This window comes from Saimiri boliviensis, chromosome 14, assembly GCF_048565385.1.
Source record: "Saimiri boliviensis isolate mSaiBol1 chromosome 14, mSaiBol1.pri, whole genome shotgun sequence".
Classification (NCBI taxonomy): Eukaryota; Metazoa; Chordata; class Mammalia; order Primates; family Cebidae; genus Saimiri; species Saimiri boliviensis.
This window is the reverse complement of record NC_133462.1, coordinates 43,660,395-43,687,613: the sequence shown is the minus strand read 5'-3', so window position 1 is coordinate 43,687,613 and position 27,219 is coordinate 43,660,395. Positions and strand designations below refer to the sequence as shown.

Below are 27,219 nucleotides of genomic sequence, written 5' to 3'. Positions count from 1 at the left end.
CGCTCCAAGTGCACGCGCCGCCCCGGCATGCATCTGGCGCGCGGGCGGTGGGCGCCTGGGTGTTCGGGCCGCGGTGGCGGCGGTTGGGCCGAGGGAGGCGGCCGCGCGGCCGAGGTGACTGGACGCATAGCCGGTGGAAAGAGGAAGGGGACCGCAGGCGCAGACCCGCCCGCAATGAAGCCCCCCGCAGGTAAAGCCTACCCCTCGGTGCGGCCCCGCTCGCCGGACCCGGGCGTCCCCTGCACCTTCGCTCCTCCCGGGGTCGCGACTTGGGCCTAAAGCTGGAGCCGAGTGACCCCCCCGATCCCCCCTCGGCCGGGCTGGAGGGGCGGCGGGAGAGTGGGCGACCCGGCTCTCTCGTTTGCCGAATGAATGAACCAGCTTTTCCGGCGTTTCATTCATTCGGCAAACTTGATGGCGCTTCCGCTCAGGACGGGGTCGGGCCCCGTGGCCGACCCTGGGGAGGCCGTGACTTGGAAAACGGTCTCCGTTTTCCCGTTATTCTAGTGCCAGAAACGGACATTCAACAAGTAAATAAGCAAGAGGGGATCGAAGATGGGGAATCGGGGCTCCGGAGCAGATCAACACGAACGGAGCAGTCCCAGGGAGGCGGACGTCTTTAGAGAGAGGGTGGTCCTGGGGGCGGGGGGCGCGTTTCTGAAGAGGTGAGCCTAGACTTGATGGGGAAAAGCAGGTGTCCTCCCAGGATCGGGGAAGGAGGAGTCCCGGGAGGAGGGAACCACCAGGCCAGAGGCGTGGAGGCAGGAACGTTTTTTTTTTTTTTTTTTTTGGTAGAGAGGAGGTTTCACCATGTTCCCCAAGCTGGTCTTGAACTTCCTGGTTTCAAGCAATCCACCTGCCTCGGCCTCCCAAAGTGCTGGGGTTACAGACATGAGCCACTGTACCCAGCCAAGACCCTTTTAATTTAAAGACTAAGGGGCAATGGGACCTGTGTACGGTTTTTAAAATTTATTTGTTTATTTATTTTTGAGACAGTCTGGCTCTGTCTCCCAGGCTGGGATGCAGTGGTGCTATCTCTGCTGACTGCAGCCTCCGCCTCCCGGGTTCAAGCGATTCTCCTTCCTCAGCCTCCCAAGTAGCTGGGATCACAGGTGCCCGCCACCACACCTGGCTAATTTTTGTATTATTTGCAGAGATGGCGGTCTTATCACGTTGGCCAGGTTGGTCTCAAACGCCTGACCTCAGGTGATCCGCACGCCTTGGCCTCCCAAAGTGCTGGGATTACAGGCATGAGCCACCGTGCCTAGCCTGGATTTTAGAAAGTCACTCAGGTTGTTGTGAGGCAACTCCTTGCTCCATCCTTGACTTTTCTCTTTCCAGGCCACACTCCCCAGCTCTTTGTCCTGCCCATTGCCGTGAGGGTGATAATTGTAATAATGATAATTAGGGATCTTCAGGCCTCAGGGATCTTCAAGAAGGAAGGAATGTTGTCTGCCTCGTTTGCTACTGGAACATTGGCACCATCAGTAAATATTTCCGGGACGAACGGCGTCCACATGCTTTTCAAATCACAACTCCTGCAGGAGAATTTTCTGGCAATTCCAGTTCCCATTCATCTCCACCCTTCCCGGGACCCCGAAGCTCTTCTTTACCCCTCCGTTTAAGGTAGATCCGTGGACCTTTATTTGCAGTTCTCAAATCCTAAATACTCTGTGAACTGAAAGGTTTGCCTGAAGTTCAAAGCAATGTCATTAGGTCATTAGAAAATGACCTAAACTGACCGACTGAGAGCCTTTCTTTTTCCCACTTAGTGAATCTCAGTGATTCTCTGCTGGGGCAATTGTGCTACCTCAGGGGACACTGGGCAGTATCTAGGGACACTTGTGGTTGTCACAGTTGCGGGGGGCACTCCTGTTATGGAGGGGGTAGAGGTCAGGGGTGCTCAGCGCCCTATGGTGCTCAGGACAGCTCCACCCCAGAGAACGATCCGGCCCCCACAGCCACGGAGCGGACGGGGAGAGACCCTGGTGCATATTCCTGAGTTTCACTGCAGAAAGTCATTTGATAGAGTGCTGCCCCAGCCTCCCTAGTGACATGGAGTACATGGCACTTGGACTCTATTACCTTTCTACAGTGGGAGGAAATTCCGGATGTTCAGATGTCCCAGCCCCAAGAGTTTTTGGGCGGGAGAGCATGGTCTGTCAGCTTTACAGCTACCTCTGGAAAAGTGTCTTGTGATGTTCAGGATGCAAGATGCTTTGCCTCATTCCTCACAGTTCTCCTTCTCTGTGCCCTGTATTGTTCCCATTTCACAGGCAGAAAGCCTGAGAGTTAACATTTCTTGCCAGAATCCCAGAGCTAGCAAGTGGCAGAGGCGGGGTCCGAACCTGGGCTGCCTGACTTCAGCCTCTGGGATCTGAGCTAGCCTCTTGGGTCCCCCCTCCCCCAGGCTTTGTGAAAATGCACGTCTGATTGTTAGTGCCACTGTCCCACCCCCTTCCTGTCCCTCTCCAGGGCCCTAGCTTGCATTCAGGACTGAAGTTCAAAGCCTCTGTTGTCATCTACACCAGGGGTTGGCAAACTCTGGACTCTTTTTTATTTTTTATTTTTTTTTTGGAAAATGGTCTTTCGCTCTTGTTGCCCAGGCTGGAGTGCAGTGGTGTGATCTCGTCTCACTGCAACCTCTGCCTCCCAGTTTCAAATGATTCACCTGCCTCAGCCTCCTGAGTAGCTGGGATTACAGGCGTGTACCACCACGCCTAGCTAATTTTTATTTTTATTTTTTTTTTTTTTCTTTTTTTTCTTTTTTTTTCTTTTTTCTTTTTCTTTTGAGACGGAGTTTCGCTCTTGTTACCCAGGCTGGAGTGCAATGGCGCGATCTCGGCTCACCGCAACCTCCGCCTCCTGGGTTCAGGCTATTCTCCTGCCTCAGCCTCCTGAGTAGCTGGGATTACAGGCATGCGCCAACATGCCCAGCTAATTTTTTGTATTTTTAGTAGAGACGGGGTTTCACCATTTTGACCAGGATGGTCTCGATCTCTTGACCTCGTGATCCACCCGCCTCGGCCTCCCAAAGTGCTGGGATTACAGGCGTGAGCCACTGCGCCCGGCTAATTTTGTATTTTTAGTAGACACGGGGTTTTTCCATGTTGCCCAGGCTAGTCTCGAACTCCCAGCCTTAGGGGATCTGCCCACCTCGGCCTCCCAAATCGCTGGGATTACAGACATGAGCCACCGCACCCAGTTGGCCTGCCTATTTTTGCACAGCCCTGGAACTAAAGATGGTTTTGGGGTGAGACAGAGACCGTATGTGGCCCGCAAAGCTGAAACTCCTTGGCCCTTTGCAGAACCATTTGCTGCCCTCTGTCCACTCCATGTAGACCCCACTGGGTCCTGCACAATGAGGTCTTTCCAAGCGGTTCTGCCACCTTCTCTGTGCTGAGCTGCGCTGACTTTCTCCAGGTAGTCGCCCGTCCCGCAGCTGCTCTTGCTGCCCCGCCTGCCAGTCTTCTTTTCCGGCTGCACTTACACACCCGTTTCTCAGAGGCCCTGGAGGGGATGGCCAGGCCACACATGACTCGCCCCAGCACCCATGGGTCCGGCACAGCCACATCCCAGGCTGACTTTGTTGTTGAGTTGAAGAATGGAGGCCTGTGTGTTCTCCCCACAGGGTGTAGGGTATAGAAAAAGCAGATGGAAGAAGGGGATCTTCCCGGCAACCCGCACTTTACCTGTTTTCCCCTCTGGTGTGGCAGGAGTTAAGCAGTGCGTGGGTGGGCCTAGACTTCCCCTTTTGTGGACACCCAGGGGTCTGTGCCAGCTGATCTGTGCGTGATGTCTCCCCTCTAGGGCAGGGGGGCTTTTAACAGCAGCAGCATCTCTTTCTGGGGCTGGATTGTTCTCTGCCGGGGCCATCTTGGGCACTGAGCAGGATCCCTGGCCTCCACCTACTCCACGCCAGGAGCACCTGCGGTCTCGACAGCCACAGGTGTTCTAGATGTTAGCCAGGGTCCCCTGGACAGGGTGGGTGACAGAAACGCCTACTGTTCTGAAGGACTGGTCAGTTCGTGCTTCCCCACAAGAGCCCTGGACCTCACTGTCCTGGACGGGAAGCCTCTCCTCTGCCCCCCTGACTTCGACCCTAACTCTGAACCTAAAGCAGACCCGCCCGGCACTGGGTTTTGTTTTCTCTGCAGCGTGTGCGGGAGACATGGCAGACGCGCCATCTCCGTGCTCCGTGGGGAACTACCTTCGATGGGATCTGAGCGCCCAGCAGATAGAGGAGCGTGCCCGGGAGCTCATTGAGCAGACCAAGCGCGTGTATGACCAGGTGGGCGCCCAGGCATTCGAGGACGTATCCTACGAGAGCACGCTCAAGGCACTGGCCGACGTGGAGGTCACCTACACAGGTAAGCTCCAGGTAGGGTGTGGGCATGGGTTGCGGGTGCCAAGGGACGTGTGCAGCAGGCAGGAGCAACCCAGCCCACAGAGCCCGTTCAGAACCTGGCACCAAGTGTCACTAGCACCTGCCCCTGAGCACAGGGCAGTGTCACCTGCCCCCAGGCTGGCCACGGTGGCAAAACCGATGCCTGGGTGGAGGCATCTGGCAGGGGCTGGTCACTGGAGGTGTCGAAGAGAGGCAGTCCCGCCCGGGCCCTGCTCTGCCTCACAGCCTCGTCCATTCAGAGGACTCCGGTTGTGTCATCTGAGCTCCCGACATGAGACAGCGTGTCTAAACAGCACGCCTCTCCAGCCTCTCCACCTCTCCCAGAGGCGACAGCCTTGAAACCTGACCCCTGTCTGACCTCTTTCCCTGTCCTGGGAGGGCGGGTATTTGTTTTCCCTCTGAATGACTCAACTTGGCCCCTGTGGCTTCTGCCTGCTGAGTGACCTCATGACCTGGGGCGTCCTCACTCAGCCTGATCCTCCTCCTCTCCCTGTGCTCATGGTGAGGAGTGAGGTGCCTGGTGACATGGGTTAGGGAGACTGCTTCCAGAGCTCTGCGGGAGGCTGACAGTGTACCTGTCTGTCCAAGGAACCCAGAGAGTCTCTGCAGGGAACTCTGAGTGAGGCAGCTCCCACCCTTCCATCTAGCAAAAGGCCTTTTTGATGAGAACCATCAAGAATCCTTGGCCAGGCACGGTGGCTCAAGCCTGGAATCCCAGCACTTTGGGAGGCCAAGGCGGGTGGATCAGGAGGTCAAGAGATTGAGACCATCCTGGCCAACATGGTGAAACCTCGTCTCTACTAAAAATACAGTACAAAAATTAGCCTGGCATGGTGGTGTGCACCTGTAGTCCCAGCTACTCGGGAGGCTGAGGCAGAAGAATTGCTTGAACCCGGGAGGTGGAGGTTGCAGTGAGCCGAGATTGTGCCACTGCATTCCAGCCTGGCACCTGGTGACAAAGTGAGACTCTATCTCAAAAAAAAAAAAAAAATTCTTGAGTTCAATCCCAGGGCTTCTCGTGTGTTCCCAGGGCATCCCTGGGAGAGGTTGGCCTCCGCAGCCTATGCCATGTGGCCTCCCGGGGGTTTGCTGTCTAGGTTGGCATGCTGGGGGCTGGAAGCAGGAAGCACCCTGAGCCTGCAGCACCTGCAGCCCCCCTGGAGTCCTGACCTTCCTCCTGCTCACTCTTGCTCTGACAGGTGGCTTAGATCCTGGCATGGCCTCGGTTTCCCCTCCTCAACCATGTGGTGGCCCCTTGTCTTTCCGGCAGGAGTCTCACCAGGCGCAGGTGGCACCAGTTCCCGCTCATGGTACCGAGCAGTGCCAGGCATCATTTCCCCCTCCCCATGCCCTGCCTTCCCCTCCTGCAGCCTTTCCTTTCCTCCTCCATGGGGTGGCGAGAGGCAACATTAAAGGAAACTGACACTGGCGGTGGTGCTCCCCTCCGAGCCTCTCCACGGCCCTCAGGACACCCAGCATCTGCCACATCTGTGCATGGACATGCGGCCTCGTCATGCCTGGCACGCTTCCCCAGCCAGGGCCTCCCCAGCCGGCCCCTGGCACCCCTCTCCCTGTGCTCTGCTGAATGCCCAGCTTCTCTCTGATCACAGATTAAGTCCACTTCACTCAGGAGCCCTTCCTGCTCCCCCTGTCCCCATGCCAGCTGCCTGGATTAGTCCCTGCACGGCACTAACACTGTTGTCACACCCAGCGCCCCGGCAGTCGCTTGTCTAATCGGTCGCCTGTAAATCCCGAGAGGGCAGTTTTCTTTATTCTCTTTAGCACCAGCGTCAGGCCTGGCCCAGAGCTGCCCCACTACAGGCTTTTTTGTTGTTTTTCTGAGACAGGGTCTTGCTCTGCCACTCAGGCTGCTGGAGTGCAGTGGGTGATTATGGCTCACTGCAGCCTTCATCTCCCAGGCTCAAGCGATCCACCTGCCTCAGCCTTCCCAGTAGCTGGGAGCACAGGTGTGTGCTACTGTGCCTGGCTAATTTTTTTTTATTTTTTATTTTTATTTATTTTTTTTTAGACAGAGTTTTACTCTGTCGCCCAAGCTGGAGTACAGTGGCTCGATCTTGGCTTACGGCAGCCTCTGCCACCTTGGTTCAAGCAACTGTCCTGTCTCAGCCTCCAGAGTAGCTGGGATTACAGGTTCCTGCTACTGTGCCCTGCTAATTTTTGTATTTTTAGTAGAGATGGGGTTTTACCATGTTTGCCAGGCTGGTCTTGAACTCCTGACCTCCTGATCCACCCACCTCGGCCTCCCAAAGTCCTGGGATTACATGCGTGAGCCACTATACCCAGCTGCTAATTCGTTTTTTTAAACTGCTCCATTAAGATGTGGTTATTGTAACATACAGTTCACCCATCTAAAGCATAGACCTCAGGGGTTTTTAATAAAATCACAAGGCCGGGCGTGGTGGCTCAAGCCTGTAATCCCAGCACTTTGGGAGGCTGAGGCGGGTGGATCACAAGGTCAAGAAATCGAGACCATCCTGGTCAACATGGTGAAACCCCGTCTTTACTAAAAATACAAAAAATTAGCTGAGCATGGTGGTGCATGCCTGTAATCCCAGCTACTCGGGAGGCTGAGGCAGGAGAATTGCCTGAACCCAGGAGGCGGAGGTTGCGGTGAGCCGAGATCGCGCTATTGCACTCCAGCCTGGGTAACAAGTGCGAAACTCTGTCTCAAAATAAAATAAAATAAAATAAAATCACAGAGTTGTCCAAGTGTCATCATTCTTTGATTTTAGAGTATTTTCCTAATCCCAGAGAGAAACTTTATACCCTGCAGTGGCCACACTCCATCTGCCCTGCTCCCAGCCCCGGCACCCATGCCACTCCTCCTGTCTCTGTGGATGGGCCTGTTCTGGACATTTCATAGAAATGATATAGCACACCGTGTGGCCTTTTGTGTCTGGCTGCTTTCGCTGAGCGTGCTGTCCTCGGTGTGCCCACGCCGTGGCCTGTTCCAGAGCCTTGTTTCTCTTCCTAGCTGAATCATGTTCCACTGGGCAGAGGCCACATCTTGTCAGTCCATTCATTCATTGATGGAGCTTTTAGCAATTGTGAATCGTGCTGCTCTGAGTGCACACGTGCAGATTCCTGTGTGCATGTGCGTTCGTGTCTCCGGGCTTGATGCCTGGCATTGGAGGCTCGGGGCCACAGGGTGACTCCATTTTAAAGCCTTTTTATTTTTATTTTTTTTGAGATGGAGCCTCACTCTGTCACCTAGCCTGGAGCACAGTGGTGTGATTTCAAATCACTGCAACCTCCGCCTTCCGGGTTCAAGCGATTCTCCTACCTCAGCCTCCCAATTAACTGGGATTACAGGCACATGCCACCATGCCCCACTAATATTTGTATTTTTAGTAGAGATGGAGTGTCGCCTTTTTGGCCAGGCTGGTCTCGAACTCCTGACCTCAGGTGATCTGACTGCCTCGGCCTCCCAAAGTGCCAGGATTACAGATGTGAGCCACCTCACCTGGCCTAAAGCTTACGCTTTTGTAGCCACTGACACTTCCTCTATTCAACCTAAAGCACAGATGTGCTCAGGAAATTATAAGTAGTTGATGCATTTAAATGTGACCATCGCCAGCTGCAGCTCCGTCCAAAACGGAGTTCCGTCCGCCTCCCTGTTTCGTGGTACCCCGCTCTGTTTGGGTCGGGGTCCTCCTTGGCTTGGAGTGCTTGGAGTTGAATCTGTGTTTTTCTTTGGTCTATAAGATCCCCAAGGACCTGGGCGACAGCACCTCTTTCTCCATCCCACGGCCCATGCTAGAGGGGACGGTGGCGTGTGCCTGTCATCCCAGCTACTCAAGAGGCTGAGGCAGGAGACGGTTCTTGGGGGATTCAGCAGACAGGCCTGGGCTAGGGGAGGGGTCAGGGCAGCACCTGCTGGTTGCACTGGGCCCGTTCTCACCCGTCTCCCTGCTCTCCCCCTGTTTCAGTTCAGAGGAATAGCCTTGACTTCCCCCAGCATGTTTCTCCCTCAAAGGACATCCGCACGGCCAGCACGGAGGCTGACAAGAAGCTCTCCGAGTTCGATGTGGAGATGAGCATGAGGGAAGACGTGTACCAGAGGATTGTGTGGCTCCAGGTGAGGGGTCCCGTAGGGAGTGCGGTGGCCAGTGGCTGGGCAGGCTGAGGGAAAGCCCACGGTGGTGAGAATCTGTCAGGCCGGGAGAATCTGTAAGGCGGGGAGAACCTGTAAGGCGGGGAGAAGCTGTAAGGCCTGAAGAATCTGTAAGGCGGGGAGAAGCTGTCAGGCCGGGAGAAGCTGTCAGGCCGGGAGAATCTGTCAGGCTGGGAGAAGCTGTAAGGCCGGAAGAATCTGTAAGGCGGGGAGAAGCTGTCAGGCCGGGAGAAGCTGTAAGGCGGGGAGAAGCTGTAAGGCCGGGAGAAGCTGTCAGGCCAGGGGAATCTGTAAGGCGGGGAGAAGCTGTATGGCGGTGAGAAGCTGTAAGGCGGTGAGAATCTGTAAGACCGGGAGAAGCTGTCAGGCCAGGAGAATCTGTAAGGCGGGGAGAAGCTGTAAGTCAGTGAGAATCTGTAAGGCCGGGAGAAGCTGTCAGGCCAGGAGAATCTGTAAGGCCGGGAGAAGCTGTAAGGCCGGGAGAAGCTGTAAGGCAGCAGCAGCAGTGGGTAGAAAGCTCTTGAGGACTGACAACTCCTGCTCTCTAGGTTCTAAAAGTGTAACGAGGAGGAGTTGTGGAGCAGATGCAGGCGGGGGCTGCACCGCATGGGCCTGCGGTGTGTGCTTCGTCAGGGTTAGAGTGGTGAATTTTGGGTTAGGTTTGTCTTCGAACAATTTTTTTTGTTTGTTTTTTTGACGCGGAGACACGCTGTGTTGCCAGGCTGGAGTGCGGTGGTGCGACCTTCGTTCACTGCAACCTCCGCCTCCTGGGTTCAAGTGATTCTCCTGCCTCAGCCTCCTGAGTAGCTGTGGCGACAGGTGCACGTCACCATGGCTGGCTAATTTTTGTATTTTTAGTAGGGATGGAGTTTTGCCATGTTGGCAAGGCTGGTCTCTATCTCTTGACCTCGTAATCTGCCGGCCTCAGTCTCCCAGAAGTGCTGGGATTACAGGCGTGAGTCACCATGCCCAGCGGTACAGCACCTTTTTTAAAAAAACTGTTAAAAAATGGTAAAGGCAAATAGAGTGTGATGACAACAGCAAGGGACAGAACACCTGGGGCTCCCTGGCTCCCTCACACTCAGTTCCTTTTCTGTTTTTTGATTTTTTGCTTTGCTTTGTTCTGAGACAGAGTGTTGCTCTGTTGTCCCTGCTGGAGTGCAGTAGTGTGATCTCAGCTCATTACAGCCTCCACCTCCCAGGTTCAAGCGGTTATCCTGCCTTAGCCTCTGGAATAGCTGGGATTATAGGCACGTGCAACCTCATCAGACTAATTTTTGTATTTTTAGTAGCAATGGAGTTTCACTGTGTTGGCCAGGCTGGTCTCGAACTCCCCACCTCAAGTGTTCTGCCCACCTCAGCCACCCACAGTCCAGGGATTACAGGTGTGAGCCACTGTGCCTGGCCCATTTTTTTTATTTTTAGTAGAGATAGGGTTTCACCATCTTGGCCAGGCTGTTCTCGAACTCCTGACCTTAGGTGATCTGCCCACCTTGGCCTCCCAAAATGCTGGCATCACAGGAGTGAGCCACCATGCCTGGCACGCATGTGCACTTTTGTTTCCTTTCCTGGCCATCCCACATGTGGCCCAAACAACCCATCCGCACGTGATGTGAGCTGACAGAGCCTGGTGACATGGCCCCATGGGCTCCTACTCCCCTGGACGCTCCTCTCAGCATGCAGTGGGGCCTTTGCTGTTGATGTCATGTGATTAGGAGAGACCCAGAGACCCTTCTGCTGCTGTTCATCCTCTTAGCTGAGGACCCCTGGAATATGCAGCCGTGTCCCCACAGTGTCAGGAAGATGCAGCCCCCGTGCTTCTTCCAGTACACATCAGGGTGGCCTATGATAGCAATGGATTATTTTGTTTTTTTCTTTAAGTGTAAATGGGGTCTCACATGTTGCCCAGGCTTGTCTCAAACTCTTGGGCCCAAGCAATTCTTCCACCCCCACCTTCCAGAGTTTCTGGAGAGACAACAAGAGGTTCCCACACAGGTGCAGGAATGGGTGCCCTTGTACACTCTGCCCCCGGGAGAGACGTTTTGCAAAACTGTGGTGTCATCTACACCCCGGGTGCTGACCTGGGACGATCAGTGATCTTAGTCCTGTTCTGCCATTGCCCTGGTGAAGGAGCTCTGGGCTGATGTCAGTGTGGGGCTCTTCCAAACAGAGCAAACACTTGCGCTCAGATTTCGTGTAGACACAGGTCGGCATTTCTCTGAGATAAATGCCCAGGAGTTCAGCTGCCAAGTTCCGTGGGGGCCAGATGATCAGGTTTTTAAGAAACTGCCAAACAGCTCTTTGGAGTGTTTGCACTGGCCCATGTCTTACATGCTTTGATGTTCTTATTCCAGGAGAAAGTTCAGAAGGACTCTCTGAGGCCTGAGGCTGCGCGGTACCTGGAGCGGCTGATCAAGCTGGGCCGGAGGAATGGGCTTCACCTCCCCAGAGAGACTCAGGAAGTGAGTGCTGAGTGTGGGGAGTGGGGAGTGCCACACGTGGGGAGAGCTGGGCCAGGGGAGTTCTGGGAGTGGGATGTATAGGGCAGGGGAAGTGCTGGGCTCAGGGAGTGCTCGGTGCAGGGAGTACTGGGCATGGGGAGTGCTCGGTCCCAGGGAGTACTGGGTTTGGGTAGTGCTGGGTGCGGTGAGTGCTCAGTCCTAGGGAGTGCTGGGTGTGGGGAGTGCTCGGTTCTGGGGAGTACTGTATGTGGGGAGTGCTGGGTGTGGCTGGTGAGGCTCCCATGGCTTCTTGCTCCTGCCTCCTTGGGAGTGTCCTCCCTTCAAGGCTGACCCCTTAGCCTGATGTCCATCTTTGTGCTGCCTGAGGACATGAACTCTGGCAAGGCAGGTACATGCAGACATGGGCACAGAGGCTCAGTAACGAGGGGAGCCCCTCCATTCGCTGCCCACTGTGCCTGATGTGCGCGTCTCAGGGGTGATATGAATTAGTTGGTGCAGAGCTGGGAGGACAGCGCTTAAGTCAGGCGTTGTGTGCTAGAAGATCGGGGTTTGGTGACGCCAGCAGAGCAGGGGTGACTGCCACAAAAAGATGTTTGTCACAGTTCCCAGGAACTGGCAGCGTGCCACACGGGAAGCAGGGCTGGGTCAGGAGCTGTGCTCTGGGCAGGGCCTTCATTGTGGTCCTTTGTGAAGGTGCGGGCGTGGTGGGGAGTGCGATCAGTGGACCGTGCCAGCCGGCCCTGGCATGGGGCCGTCCTTCGTCAGGTACCTCGTCCTAGGGTGTTGGGGTCCAGTGGCTGTACCCCAGAGTGTAGGGACTCGAGGCTGGTTGATTTGCATGAAAGATGTCTGCAGCGAGTTGCTGGCTGCCTCTGGGAGGTACTGTTTCTCCAGGGCCGGCAAGGCCCCCTGACATCAGAGCATCAGAACGCAGGCCCCAACTCAGGATGGTGTGACCATGATGCGTGTTCCATGGAGACCATCCTTGGAATGCTGGTCTCTCCCAGGGTGGCCACCTGGGCACCTGCTTTCCTGTGATGCTGGGTGCTGGCCACGGCTCCAGCCAGCCTGCGATGGCGCAGGTGAACTGAAAACAAAAGTTACATGAGATTCGCAACACCTCCTGTCAGATAGTCTTTGCTTCAGTGATGCCGCCAGAATGTGGGCCGCCGCGAGCGTCCTGAGCACGGTTAAGGCAGGCCACATTGGCTGTGACGCTCTGTTTGTTAGAGAGTAAATACATACGTGATTTATGAGATTCTCAACTCACAATGGGTTTATTGGGACATACCCCCGTCCTAAGTCCAGGAGCATCTGTCCAGGAAAGAAAATGCATGGTTAAAACAGGCCCCAGGCTGCAGCCAGAGCCCCGTGGCTGTCCCTGTTCCTGTTATGTAAAGCTACTGCTGTCCTGATTAGGGGCGTCTCCACCTGATGGCTGAGGCAGCCACAACTCAGAGAGGCCAGTGTGTTTGTCAGTGAAACCAGCACTGATAAAAGCAGAATCAGGGTCCCTCTCAGGACTCGGGGGACTGGGGGTCTCAACTCAGCTGTAGAGGACAAGAGTCACAGTTATTTTTATTTATTTGTATATCTCTTTATAGAGGGAATTACACTCTGTCGCCCCGGCTGGAGTGCAGTGGTGCGATCTCAGCTCACTGCAGCCTCCACCTCCTGGGTTCAAGCCATTCTCCTGCCCCAGCCTCCTGAGTAGCTGGGATTACAGGCGCCTGCCAACACACCTGGCTCATTATTTGTTTTTTTTTTTTTTATAGAGACAGGGTTTCACCATGTTGGCCAGGCTGGTCTGAAACTCCTAACCTCAAGTGATTCACCCATCTCGGCCTCTCACACCGCTGGGATTCCAGGTGTGAGGCGCCGCGCCACAGTTACTTTAAAAAGCCACTCAGCTTCTTGCACGCCCAGCATGTGTGGTCCAGGGCACGGCAGAAGCCACGCACTCTCCACAAGGACCAGCGAGCAAGGGGGACCAGGGGCAGCCCCGGAGGGAGGGTAGAGGCCGGACCCCAGCGAGCAGAGTTCCTGGTGTTCCTGCAGGCTCTTCGGGCCAGCGCTGTTTGCACATTGAGTCTCCAGAGCCTTCCCTGGCATTGCTGGGTTTGTCTGCGTGAGATGGCGAAAGAGGGAGATGGAATTGCCCAGCAGTCTCTCCCAGGAGAGGCCCAGCCAGCCCTCAGCTGTTTGTGAGCCCAGGTCCTGCCTGACAAGCTATGGGTTCCATGCAAAGCCCGGGGCGCAGTTTCCCAGCCCCGCCGCACTCTGTCCCGTGGGTGAGCATTTCTGCTCCGGCCCCATGGAGCTGGGCTCCAGACCCGCCTGGCGGAGCTTCCGGCGGGAAGATCTGAGTCAAAGCCCGGCCCTGCCGCCAGCATGTCGTGTGTCACATGCCCTCAAGCCAGGTGCTGCTCACACAGTGGTCGGCTCCTAGCCCTCGGAGCTACCAGAGGGGCCCCTCTAGATTGAGTCCTTAGTTGGTATCCTCTATCACCAGGGTTGATTTTTTAGCTGTTTCTAAAACCACCTTTACCAGATAAGGGATAAAATGTTCAGAAGCTGCCAGACACAGTGACTCATGCCTGTAATTCCAGCACTTTGAGAGGCTGAGTTGGGAGGATCGCTTGAGCCCAGGAGTTCAAAACCAGCCTGAGCAACATGGTATAACCCCAACTCTACCAAACGTACATAAATTAGCTGGGCGTAGTGGCGTGTACCTGTAGTCCTAACTACACAGGAGGCCGAGGCAGGAGGATAGATAGAGCTGGGAGGTAGAGGCTGCAGTGAGCTGAGATCGCCTCTGAACTCCAGCCTGAGCAACACAGTGAGACCCCGTCTGAGAAAAATGTTGACAAGCTTAGGCTGTAGGCTCTGAAAGTGATTCCTGAGTGGATAGGAGGGTCTGAGGCCCTCTTGGCCAGGGCCACACCGGACAGACGGGAGCACAGCCCTGAGGCTACCCAAGGCCACCCAGCTCCACAGCCTTGTGGTCTCGGCTGTCTGTTCTCTGCCTCCCACCTCACTCTCTCGTCCCTGGTGGTCTCTTCTTTCTTCCTGGTTCTTGAGGAAATCCCTTAGCCCTAGGTGGGAGCGTTCCCAGGACTTTGCTTCTTCCTGCAGCTCCCGCCCTGGTCTCTCCCTCCTCTGACGCTTCGCGTTTCTCTCTAGAAAATCAAAAGCATCAAGAAGAAGCTGAGCCTCCTGTGCATCGACTTCAACAAGAACCTGAACGAGGACACGACCTTCCTGCCCTTCACGGTGGAGGAGCTGGGTAGGGACCGGGCGTGGGGGATGGGCAGCTGTTGGTCCTGGGGCTCACTGCGGGGTTGGCAGGCCCTCGGGCTACGCTTCCTCCTGCGGGCTTCTGCAGTGAAGGGTAGAGGGAGGCCAAGGCAGCTGCATCTGACCCGCTGGGACGAGGGCTTTCCTCACCTGCTACACTCCGGCCGAGGTCTGTCCGACCAAGATTCCACCCTAATGGAAAATGTCTCTGGCAGTGGCGGGCCCCCAGGCCAGAAGGGGTGGCCAAGGGTGCCAGTCTCAGCGATGGCCCTGAGGCAGCCAGAACTTTGTCCTGAGACCCCACTTGCTGCCTTTTTAAAGTTTATTTAGAGATGCATTCTTGCTCTGTCGTCCATGCTGGAGTGCAGTGGTACCATCCTGGCTCACTGCAACTTCCGCCCCTGGTCAAGCAATTCTCCTGCCTCAGTCTCCCGAGTAGCTGGGATTACAGATGTGTGGCATCACACCCGGCTAATTTTTGTATTTGTAGTAGAGACGGGATTTCGCTGTGTTGGCCAGGCTGGTCTTGAACTCCTGGACTCAGGTGGTCCTGCCGCCTTGGCCTCCCAAAGTGCTGGGATTACAGGCGTGAGCCACAGTGCCCGGCTGGGCCAGAATATTCTAATGAATGCTATAGAATATAATGTCCAGTTCTAGACTCTAACTGTGGTTGCCTCTGAGGTGACGGGTGGGGACAAGGCCCTCATGGTCTGAGGCCTCCTTGGGTGGCTTGATGTGCAGTGACCTGGGTGCACGTTCCCTGAAGGAGCACTCGCAGGTCGGGCACCACTGAGCTTGGCTCAGCCCCTCACAGCCCTGCTGGGTCTCAGGCGGTGCGCCTACCCTCAGCTCCCCACACCAGGGGGAGAAGATGGCCTACAATCTGCAGTAACGGACATTTCCCAGCCCCTGCAACTCAGTGGGTGCACCCACACCATCCCCACGGCCATCCACATTGTCCCTGCTGTCACCCACACCCTCCCCGCTGTCACCCACACCCTCCCCACCGTCACCAGTCTCCCACACCGTCCCGCCGTCCTACACCATCACCCACACCCTCCCCACCGTCACCAGTCTCCCACACCGTCCCCACCGTCACCCACATCATCCCCGCAGCCACCCACACTGTCTCCTCAGCCACTCACATTGTCCCCGCGGCCACCCACACTGTCCCCGCGGGGCTGTTCCTCCCACCTGCTCGTGTTAGCAAGCAGAAGGGCTTGATGCCCAGTGTGCTAGAAGCGAGTGCTGTGGCACCAAGTTTTTGAGAAAACAGAAGCTTTTCATTGCAAGTGGCTCCCAGGGAGACTGGGCATCCAGCTCACATCTGCCTCCTGTGCCAGCTTTCAGGCAGTGCTTTGATTAGAGAAGGCTTAGAGGCGGGTTCTGGGGTTAGCAGGTGATTGGTGGACGCAAAGAGGAGGAGGTGGGAAGGTCCTCAGGCACACATGGTTGTCTGTACGTGCCAGCGCGCAGGTCCAGGTGCAAATCCTGGGGAAGTCGGTCCGAAGTGCAGCAGAAGCTCAGTCGGTGTCAGCGGGCTGGTTCTGCGGACTCCGCCGGGTAACGGCGTCAGCGGGCTGCTTCTGCAGAGTGCTGGGGCACATGGGCTCCCCGGTGGCAGCCAGCTGTGTTCTCTTGTCAGTGTTTCAGCTCCTGCTTTTCACATTCGTCGTCCTGCACACTCAGGAGCATGTGTTGGTTTGGTGTCTAACTCTTTGGGCTGCTGTTCCATTTGTCCAGCCTGAGGGGCCTCCGTGCGGGTGGCTTGAGTCCCACGTGGTGGGTGATGGTGGCGCACGCCTGGGTAAGGGTGGTCCAGGCTCTCCGCTGCCCCGGGGCCTGTTTGCCTTTGTGTCAGTCGTTTGTCAGGAGACGCTTAGTCCCTTTTCTTTTGCTTACAACAGAAGACCTAAAGCCCAGTAGTTTATAAGAAAAGGAGTTAACTTGTCACAGCTCTGGAGGCTGAGAAGCCCCAGGTCAAGGGGCCACATCTGATGAGGGCCTTCTTCCTGGTGGGGACTCTGGAGCCGTGAGAGGGCCAAGGTGTCACCTGGTGAGAGGAGGTGGCTAAACGAGCCTGCCCAGGTCTACCCCTCTCCTCACAAAGCCCCAGTCCCACTGCTACATTAATCCATCAGTCCCTTCCTTAGTCCATGAGTCCATGAATGGATTCATCCATTCCTGAAGGCAGAGCCCACATGACCTGGTTGCCCGTTAAAGGTCCCAGCACCCAATATCAGCATTCACCAACACCCCCATCCCCCAATACCACTGTCCGCAATACCCAAATCCCCCAACAACACCATCTTCAAATGCCGTTGTCCCCCAATACTGCTGGTCCCCAATCGCCATCCCCCAACACCACCATCCCCTCCAATGCCACCACCCCCCAGCACCGCCATCTCCCCAGCTCTGCCACCCTGAATGCCGCCATCTCTGGACTAAGTTCCTTGTGTGTTTTGGAGTGGATGCCCCCACCTAGACCGGAGACCCGTGAGTGTGGGTCTCGCACTTCTCATGCACTTGGTGCCGCATCCGTAGATGACTTTTGCTGCCCTCAGCCCTCTGAGCGTTAGTCATCCTGCTGTGACTCCGAACCTTCCTCCTTGCCCATTTTCTTACTGATTTGTTTTTCTCCCTGTCGTGTGCATGAGGCTCCCGTTTTATTCCCAGGTTATCGTCCGTTACCATTTATCTCAGTGCTCAAATCTCCCCACACCAACCCTCGGGAGCCCCTCCAGATAGTCCCTGTGTCCTTGGAATGCACCTGCTGTCCTCTGAGCCTGCTCTTCTGTTGGGCACATGGTACCGCAGGCTCGGCCTCTGAGCTGGCTCTCACTGCTGGACACATGGTGCCGCAGGCTCATACGGGCTCTCTCTGCCCCAGCGCTCAGGTGAGCCATTTCTTGGAGGAGCCGTGGTGCCTTTGAGTGGAGGGCGATTCAGGAAGCAGAATCTGGGCCTGAGGTGTGTTCATCGCTGCTGGGGAGCAGCGTTCCTGGACGCCGTCAACAGAGCCAGGGAGCAGACGCACATCTCTGCGTCACCCGTGGGCACACGTACTCTTCTCTTCTGTGTCTGTATATGAAACCCACAAGTGCCACAGGGCATGGTGGGGCACACCTGTGGTCCCAGCTCCTCGGGAGGCTGAGGCAGGAGGCTTGCTTAGGCCTGGGAGTTCAAGGCCACAGTGAGCCGTGGTCACACTGCTGCGCTCCAGCCTGGGAGTTCAAGGCCATAGTGAACTGTCATTGCACCACTGCGCTCCAGCCTGGGAGTTCAAGGCCACAGTGAACTGTGATCACACTGCTGCACTCCAGCCTGGGAGTTCAAGGCCACAGTGAGCCGTGGTCACACCGCTGCGCTCCAGCCTGGGAGTTCAAGGCCACAGTGAGCCGTGGTCGCACCGCTGCACTCCAGCCTGGGAGTTCAAGGCCACAGTGAGCCGTGGTCGCACCGCTGCGCTCCAGCCTGGGAGTTCAAGGCCACAGTGAACTGTGGTCGCACCGCTGCGCTCCAGCCTGGGAGTTCAAGGCCACAGTGAGCTGTGGTCGCACCGCTGCGCTCCAGCCTGGGAGTTCAAGGCCACAGTGAGCTGTGGTCGCACCGCTGCGCTCCAGCCTGGGAGTTCAAGGCCACAGTGAGCTGTGGTCGCACCGCTGCGCTCCAGCCTGGGAGTTCAAGGCCACAGTGAGCTGTGGTCGCACCGCTGCGCTCCAGCCTGGGAGTTCAAGGCCACAGTGAGCTGTGGTCGCACCGCTGCGCTCCAGCCTGGGAGTTCAAGGCCACAGTGAGCTGTGGTCGCACCGCTGCGCTCCAGCCTGGGAGTTCAAGGCCACAGTGAGCTGTGGTCGCACCGCTGTGCTCCAGCCTGGGAGTTCAAGGCCACAGTGAGCTGTGATTGCTGCTGCGCTCCAGCCTGGGAGTTCAAGGCCACAGTGAGCTGTGATCGCTGCTGCGCTCCAGCCTGGGAGTTCAAGGCCACAGTGAGCTGTGATCGCACCGCTGCGCTCCTGCCTGGGCATTCAAGGCCACAGTGAGCTGTGATTGCTGCTGTACTCCAGCCTGGGCAACAGAGCAAGACCTTGTTTCTAAAACAATGAAAACTTCCATGAGTGCACTTTACAGCTTTGCTTCCAGTCCAGCACTGCCGAGACACTCTGGCCGTCCCCCTTGCTGTCTTTAACTCCCATCTCTGACCGTCAGCCGTCACTCCTGGGTGACACACTGTTAAGATGGAGCGATGCTGTTTGAAGGCCTCTGCTCCTTGGAAAGGAAGATGTGCAGGTCTCAGGAGGCTACTCTTTCCCCTCTTCTCCTCCCGACCCGCCCCCCACCCCAGAGCCCAGCTGAGACACTGGAAGCTGAGCTCAGTCCGCTGAGTCCCCGGGCAGACATTGCCAGGCCAGTGCTGGTGCCGGCGTGCAAATGGGGAGGTGGGGCTCTTGGCTCCCTCGTAAGCACCCACCCCCACGGGCTGGTCTCCCAGAATGTCCCCCATCAGCCACCAGCCCCTCATCCCGATCATTCTTTCTCACCCTTACCATCCTGGAGTGCAGGGTGAGCCAGTCTGTGTCAAAGCTGCGAACCTGAGGCATGGTGGCCTTGGTGTCCCCCGAACCATGAAGTGGGAGCCCTGGAGGGTTTCAGTGTGGGGTGCTGCCGCCCCCATCTCCCCCCGGGCTGTCGGCCAGGAGCCAGGTGGGAGGCTGTGGCTGCCGGGCAGCAGGGTGGGCTGTGTCCGGCCAGGGGTTTGTGGGTGGAGAAAGGCTGGCAGGGCTGCAGTGAGCAGCTCTGGGAGCAGGGATTGGGTCTGTCTGAGGGACGCACCTGGAAGTGGATGTGCACTGGGGCTGTGTGCTGACAGCCACTCTTCCTGCCACCCTCCTCCCTGCACACGGTGGGTGGCGGCAGCATCCTGGAAGCTCGCGCTGTCCAGGGGTTGAGCTGGATTTAGCTTTAACCCCTCTGGGGTAGGAGATCTGCTCTGGGGGTGCTGGGGGTTTCCTGGTGGGGTTAGAGGGGGATCTGGCAGCGGGTGGTGGCCAGGCTGTGGCTGCTCCCTGAGGGCCCCCTTGTAGTTTTTCGGGCAGAAGGGAAGCCCACCCCTCTGCTTTGACAGGACTGTTCTGTCCCCATAGGAGGGCTCCCTGAGGACTTTCTCAACTCCCTGGAGAAGACAGAGGACGGCAAGTTGAAGGTCACCCTCAAGTACCCCCATTACTTCCCCCTCCTGAAGAAATGCCACGTGCCAGAGACCAGGAGGAAAGTGGAGGAGGCCTTCAACTGCCGGTGTAAGGAGGTGAGCAGGTGCGGCCGGGGCCCCAGGGACTGTGGGGCTGAAGCTTGCGGGGCTCGTCGGCCGCGCACATGTGAGGCGCCTCCCAATTTCCCTGGCCAGGCTCATTGGCCAGCAGAGGCCTCCCTGTGGGGCTCCGCCACCCTCTGGGGTTGTCTGTGCTGGGCTCCACCTAGACCCTGGGGCCACAGCTCAGGGCCCAGTTCATCCTTCCCGAGCTGACGCTCCTGCTGCTGCTCTGAGCATCTGGCCAGACGCAGGTGTCCTCTCTCCCTTATCTGGATCCGCCCAGATCACTCCTTTGGTCTGACGTGGCGGTTCCCAGGCCTGAGCCCGGGTCCACAGGTGGGTCGTGACTGGGCCTTCTCGCTGTGATCTGGCGCCAGACGGCCATTCCCACACGGACTCGTGTAACTGTCCCCGACCCCATGGTGTAGTCAGATGGCCTCTGCATTTCTCATGTCTGGCATCTGGAACAGGCAGGGGCACTAGGAGTGGGCCTCGGTGGTCTCCTGACCACACCATGTTGGTGCTCACGTGGCCGGTGAAAGGGGCTGGGGGACAGGCAGGCCCTGATCACTGCCGATCACTGCAGGGGAACGGGGTGGGACACCAATCACTGAGAGGAAGACAGGCAGGAACCAGTCACTGCAGGGGGCAGTGGGCAGTGGACGGGCGGGCACAGATCACTGTAGCGTGATGGGCAGGCGCCGGTCACTGCAGAGGAGGGCTCCTTGCTGGTCAGGGGCCAGGAGCATGGCTGGTTTAAACGGGGGGCCTGCCCTCTACATGTTGGCAGTGAGTTCTCGTTGCTGTACGCCTGAGTAGGCAGACCTGTGGACTGGGCGGACCTCAACTTCCCCAGCGCACCTTGGAAGGTCAACTGGGCAGGGGTCCAAGCCCTACGAGTCCTCGTTTCTAAATACTGTCCTGGTCCCCAGGGTTGGGTGCTAGTGGCGGATTGAGGGCCGGGCCAAGAGAGAGCACATGGGTGGGCTGAGTTCCAGGTCCCAGAGCATGTGCCGCCTCAGACACTTTGCTGCTGGTGGTCGGCCTGGCCCCCACTTGACTGGCGGCTCTGCACGCACCTGCCTGGTCACCGCTGGGTTCCCTGTGGAGCCCGCGTGCTGATGGGCACATCTGTCATGTTTCTCCCCCCACCCCCTTGGTCAGCAGTGCCAGTCCCTGGAGGTGAGGCTGCGTGCGTGTCGCGTGCCAGTGGAGACGGGCAGAGTTCTGAGACTGGGAGCCAGGGCCTGGACATGAGGGTGTCCCCATGTGCAGCAGTGATGCCCTCAGAGGCTCCTCAAACAGCCCCCCCCCCCCCCGCCAACATACCACATTCGGTGCACACAGCCCCCGTGCCCACACCACATTCTGTGTGAGGCCTTAGAGTCATTTACACTAAGGCTTATAACGACACTCGTGGTGTGACTAGAAGGGCTGTGTAGTGACACAGCCAGAGAAGGGCAGGGGCCAGAGGCCAGACAGCTGGGATGAGCCCCTGGCCCTGGAGGTAGAGGGAGTGGCACCCTGGCCAACAGCACGGTGATGTCGGTTGCAGGAGAACTGTGCCATCCTTAAGGAGCTGGTGACGCTGCGGGCCCAGAAGTCCCGCCTGCTGGGGTTCTGCACACACGCCGACTATGTCCTGGAGATGAACATGGCCAAGACCAGCCAGACCGTGGCCACCTTCCTAGGTAGCCCTTCCTCCTCCACCAGGGTCCCTGTGGCGAAGGTTCTCAGGGTCACCCCCGGGTACAGTTGGTGCTATCCCTAGAGCCCTGTTCTTTCCCTCCATGGAGAGGGACTTCCGCCCCCTGCCCTGGCTCCCTCACTCCCCTGGATGGACCCTCAGAACAGGGAAGTGCTCAGGCCCCGGTGTCAGTCCCATACCCACACCGGTCCCTCCGCCCCTCGTCCTGAGCGTGAGGATGATGAGCCCTGCGAGGGGCTGCTGGGAGCTGCGGGTCCCCTCTTCCAGACAGACGCGGAGCCTGATGAAGCTGTGGCTGTGGGTGGGAGAACCTAGAGCCATGGAGGAGCTTGCAGGGCGAGACACCCACCTTCTGCCCTCCCTGCAGATGAGCTGGCGCAGAAGCTGAAGCCCCTGGGAGAGCAGGAGCGCGAGGTGATTCTGGAGCTGAAGCGTGCCGAGTGTGAGCGCCGGGGCCTGACCTTCGACGGGCGCATCCATGCCTGGGACATGCGCTACTACATGAACCAGGTGGAGGAGACGCGCTACCGCGTGGACCAGAACCTGCTCAAGGAGTACTTCCCGGTGCAGGTGGTCACGCAGGGGCTGCTGGGCATCTACCAGGAGCTGCTGGGGCTGGCCTTCCACCAGGAGGAGGGCGCCAGCGCCTGGCACGAGGACGTGCGGCTCTACACGGCCAGGGACGCAGCCTCGGGGGAAGTGGTCGGCAAGTTCTACCTGGACCTGTACCCGCGGTGGGTGAGGGCAGGGGGGCGGGGGGCGCGCCCAGGCCCTGGGTCTCCTCAGAGCCCGCACTCCCGTCTGAGATGGGAAGGAAGTCGTGGCCTGCTCCGCAGGGCCTCAGGGATGAACCCGAGGTGTAGCACCATGGGCACACTACGGGGGCCGAAATGCAGCTGTCCTGTTTCCACCCTCACTTGGCCCCCCAGACAGGGCACAGCTCTGCCCAGGCCAGAGTCCTTTAGGGGAGGGATGGCAGCTGGGCCGGGCCGTGGTTTTCATGCTGCCCGGTGCCAAGTGGCTTCTGCTGAGGGAGGCTGAGAACCTCAGAAGCGCCCAGCGGTCTGGGTTATGAGTCAAGTGGGTTGAGGGATGTGGAGTCGGGGACTCAAGTGCTCACGGGGCTTGACGCTGCCTCCACCCCCAAGGGAAGGGAAGTACGGGCACGCGGCCTGCTTTGGCCTGCAGCCTGGCTGCCTGCGGCAGGACGGGAGCCGCCAGATCGCCATCGCGGCCATGGTGGCCAACTTCACCAAGCCCACGCCCGACACGCCCTCGCTGCTGCAGCACGACGAGGTGGAGACCTACTTCCACGAGTTCGGGCACGTGATGCACCAGCTCTGCTCCCAGGTGGGTGTGGGCCCGGGCACAGGCAGGGGCTGGGGCAGCCTGTAGTCAGTGGGGCATGAGCTCAGGGCTTCAGCTTCTGGCTCTCTGCGCCCACCTGGTAGCTCCTTCATCCGATGCCACCCGAAAGTGGCTACTCCTTCTCATGCCTGTGTCCTGGGGCTGCCCCAGCAAAACACCACAGACCAGGCTTAGACAAAGAGTGTGTATGTCCTCCTGGTCCTGGAGGCTGGAGTCTGAGGTCACGTCGTCAGCAGGGCTGGCTCCCTCTAGCCCGTCCTCGGCCTGCAGACGCCGCCTCCTCCCTGTCCCCGTGTCCCCATGTCCTCGTGCGCTCGTCCTTCTGTGTGGGTCCTCAGCTCATCCTGCAGGGCCCCCAGGCATGCTACCTTAGTGACTTCCTCAGACATCCAGTTTCCAAGTACAGTCACATCTGGCCGGGCACAGTGGCTCACACCTGTCATCCCAGCACTTTGAGAGGCAGAGGTGGGCAGATCACCTGAGGTCAGGAGTTCAGGACCAGCCTGACCAACATGGTGCCATCTTGTGGCAAGCATCTTTCCTGGCACACGGTCAGCTGTCATTCCTCGGAAAAGTTCTGTCCTGTGAAGGTGCTGAGAAGCACACATGTAGCTGTCCCTCCCAGGGGACCCCGGGCTGGGCTCCCATGAGCCTCTGGTCACGTATTTGCCCACTGGTCAATCCAGAGCCTTTACTGTGTGTGTTTTCGGTTCAAGACGCCTTATTGCTGTGCGGCGCCAGCGGGTTCACATCGAACACACGGCAGGCGGATCTGTCACCCGTGCCTGAACGCAGCTGGCACACACAGGGTGTCCCGTGTGGCTCATGGTGGCCTCCTGGCGCTGAGGGGCACGAGACAGTGCTCTGCACGACGCTTGGGGCCTAAACAGCAAAATCACTGAGAGAACAAAAATGCAAAAACTGTGCACCTCTCCACTGAAAAAGCACCCGTGCTCACAGAATGAGTGGAAGCGAGAAGACAGAGCAGCCTGTCTGAGGAGCGCAGTGCCAGCCTCTGGGGTTACCGGGGATCTTGGTAGGCGAGTTAGAAAACACGGAGTCCGGCATGAGTATCGACCGTGTGTCCGCCTTTCCTGGCTTCCCTGCCATGGTGTTTGCACGGGGCTCAGAGCCAACACACGCATGGGCACAGGAGCGCGCACACGGGCCTGATGCCTGCCTTGCCTGCTGCTCTCTCCCTGACGCTGGGGCCTGGCACGTCGAGTCCCTCGGTGCAGTCAGTCATTGGGATGAGGAGCGTGGCTGTGCAGTCCTTGGAAAAGCCTTGGTGTCGCAGAGAGGACTTTAAGGATCACCCTGGCCGTCAGCTGCCAGCCACCGTTCCTGCGGGACTGGGTCAAGGGTTGTGCTTTTCGGGAAGGTTCCACACACGCAGGCAGGGAGACACAGCACACCTTGCAGTGTCCTCACGCAGACCTGGCCGTCCCCAGCTCCCAGCTGCACTGGCTTCTCTGCCTCTCGGGTACAAAGCTTTCAGGGAACAGTGGCTCTGTGGATGGGGAAAAGCGTGGGTGGCCTCCAGGAACAGGCGTGTGGCTGGCATCTTCAGGTGTGTCTTGCTGGCACAGGCAGATGGCAGCAGCCCAGGGGCCTGTGGGTCCTGGTCGTTTTCCACGTTTGGGGTGGGAGGGCCGGGCCCAGTACGTCACCTGTGCACCTGGCACATTTGCACTGTGGCAGCTGACACGGGCCAGGCTGGCGGGAACGGGCATTCTGAGTCTCTGCCCTACCCCCACAGGCGGAGTTTGCCATGTTCAGCGGTACCCACGTGGAGCGGGACTTTGTGGAAGCGCCGTCGCAGATGCTGGAGAACTGGGTGTGGGAGAAGGAGCCGCTGCTGCGGATGTCCCGGCACTACCGCACGGGCAGCGCGGTGCCCCAGGAGCTCCTGGAGAAGCTCATCGAGTCCCGGCAGGCCAACACAGGTGCATGCACCCACCCTGTCTCGGGGAGGGCGCTTGGCCCAGGGGTGGCAGCACCCAGCCAGGGCTTGGCATGTTCCCCCGGGAGGGGGTCAGAGCTCTGGACAGAGTGGGCTGGGGCAGGTGCAGAGGCCAGCTCCGTCCTCCCTCCTGCCCAGGCCTCTTCAACCTGCGCCAGATCGTCCTTGCCAAGGTGGACCAGGCCCTGCACACTCAGACGGACGCAGACCCCGCTGAGGAGTACGCACGGCTCTGCCAGGAGATCCTCGGGGTCCCGGCCACGCCAGGTAGCCGCCCTAGAGCTGGATGCACCCTGGAATCTGGGGCCTCAGCCGCTTCCCCCGGAGGGTGAAGGGAGTTGGTCCCCATGCTTCACTTCACAAGCGCAGGCGTTTCTGCTGGGGAGCCACAGAGCGTGTCCCAGGCTCCTCGGGGACAGCCCAGCCGAGACGAGCCGCAGGCCCAGGGTCGGGGTGGGTGTGCAGCCCAGCCTCGAGGAGGGGTCCGTTCTCTGGCACCTTTGCTTTTAACGAAGCCGGTGTTACTTTGATTCAAATTCATGATACACGCTTTATGAAAAGCCTGGGAAAGTACAGGAAGGACTAGGAATTTCAGGTCCTGACGGGAAGGGGGGTCCTGTGTTGATTCGTACCTGTTCTTCCCGCGTGCACGTGTGTTCATACGCACTAGAGAGGATCTATGACGCGTGAACACACGTGATACATAAACAGCATGGTTTTAACGTGTGTTGTGTTTTGTGGGTTCACTGTTCTGTAGACTGAAACAGTCTTTCTGAAAGCATTTGAAGCAGTGTGTCCTATGCTGTTGCATAGGCGTGCCTTGGTTTATTGATGCAGTCTTGTAACGGAGACGTTTGTACCGAGGCTCAGCCTGGGATTTTGGTGGGAGCTGATGGGGGAGCCATCGAGGGAGTTTGGGGAAGTTTGTCGCAGCTGATGGTTCCGTTTGATGAGCTCCTGTCCTTCCAGGAGAAAGGCAGAGACTTGCGGCCCTGGCCTCGTGGCTGGGCTCTGGTTCTAGACATTATCTGGCTGGTTCTGGCCCTCGCTGTGATCCTCTGGCTTCTCCCTGTTCCAGGCAGAGGCCTCAGGAGTCTGGCTGGATGTCTTCACCTTGGGGAGGAGGACGGGGTGAGGGCTGCAGTGTGAACCCTGCCATGTGTCTGTCCCAGGAACCAACATGCCGGCCACTTTCGGCCACCTGGCAGGCGGCTACGACGCCCAGTACTACGGATACCTGTGGAGCGAGGTGTACTCCATGGACATGTTCCACACACGCTTTAAGCAGGAGGGCGTCCTGAACAGCAAGGTACGTGGGGGCCGGGGGCCGGGGAGGATGTCCTGAACAGCAGGGGGGGACAGAGAACAGCGTGACCTTGGCCTCGTCCCGGGTGTGCCCGTTGAGCCATCCTGGCCGAGGCACCTGCTGGTCTTGGCACGGCGCTGCTCCCGGGCCCTGCAGGAAGCTCCACGCTGAACCTGCAGGCCTGGGGCTGTGAGTGCTGGGAGCTCCGCGTCTTCCCAGAGGAGTCCTTAGGGACTACAGGCGGGTGAGGCAGAGACGAGACAGCGAGGTGGCCAGCGCCAGCCACCAAGGAGATCCCGATGAGGTGTCTCTGGCTTGGGAGCCATGTGCTGAGACAGAGCCCGCTTCGGGAAGGCCTGGCTTGGCCTTTGCCCCGCTCCCTCACTGTGCAGTGGGCTGTTGAGCCCGTCCCTCCCGCTGACGTGCTGCAACGCAGGCTCAGGGCAGCCACCAGAGTCTTTCTCTAGGAGCAGGTGGCTGCCAGTTCTGAGGCCAGCCCTGCCCTGTCCCACCGCAGGCTCAGCCTGGGTTACAGTGGGGGCTGACGGGGGGAGTCACCTCGCGAGTTGGGACTCTGCTGGCCCCTCAGTACACACCCTGCTCTGAGATTCTGATGAGAGGTGCCTGCGCTCCCTACCCGTGCTGATGCAGGCGGCCCCCAGACCTCCCTGGGAGCCCGGAAGGGGTTGCTCCGAGCCCCCCTGGGTGGGGGTGCGCAGACTCCCGGGTCCTCTGCCCTTCCTCCCTGGGTCCCCACCTGGCTGCAGCGCCCTGTGTCTCCTCGGCAGGTCGGCATGGACTACAGAAGCTGCATCCTGAGGCCCGGCGGCTCCGAGGATGCCAGCGCCATGCTAAAGCACTTCCTGGGCCGTGACCCCAAGCAGGATGCCTTCCTCCTGAGCAAGGGGCTGCAGGTGGGGGACTGTGAGCCGCAGGCCTGCTGAGCCCATGCTGCGGCTGCCCAGTCTAGCCCGAGCTCCCGCCGACCTGGTGCCTTAGCCCCAGCCCAAGATGGGGCAGGCTCTGGCACAGCGCCTGGGGCTGGCAGGGCAGCTGAGCGGCTGTCTCCTGCCCCTTGTCATTGTCTGTCCCCGCCCAGTGGCCCACCCAGCTAGAGACGGGGTCCTCGAGGCGTCTGGAGGCCTCTTGTGGCTGCCAGGGCCTCATCTTTGTTGCACTAACATGTCCCCTTCCTGGGAAACGTTCCTGGTCAGGAGATGGCTCTTCTTTGAAATGAGTTCATTAAAAAAGAAACAATGGA

General features: G+C 58.4%; 1 protein-coding gene across 1 annotated transcript; it reads left to right on the top strand.

Moving 5' to 3' along the window:
* Positions 1-27,219, top strand: THOP1 (thimet oligopeptidase 1). Its single transcript, XM_003938790.4, has 13 exons — positions 1-190; positions 4,158-4,370; positions 8,359-8,507; positions 10,898-11,005; positions 14,189-14,291; positions 19,447-19,607; positions 21,169-21,304; positions 21,689-22,055; positions 22,470-22,671; positions 24,449-24,635; positions 24,791-24,919; positions 25,825-25,961; positions 26,747-27,219. The coding sequence occupies exons 1-13, from the start codon at positions 28-30 to the stop codon at positions 26,900-26,902; spliced, it is 2,211 nt and encodes a 736-aa protein (XP_003938839.3). The 5' UTR covers positions 1-27; the 3' UTR covers positions 26,903-27,219.

Excerpts from the sequence above, each read along its gene's own strand:
- THOP1 (XM_003938790.4), top strand. The coding sequence starts at position 28 with ATGCATCTGGCGCGCGGGCGGTGGGCGCCTGGGTGTTCGGGCCGCGGT. Across the intron at positions 4,371-8,358 it reads CGTGGAGGTCACCTACACAG|TTCAGAGGAATAGCCTTGAC; the intron begins GTAAGCTCCAGG and ends CCCCTGTTTCAG. Across the intron at positions 11,006-14,188 it reads TCCCCAGAGAGACTCAGGAA|AAAATCAAAAGCATCAAGAA; the intron begins GTGAGTGCTGAG and ends GTTTCTCTCTAG.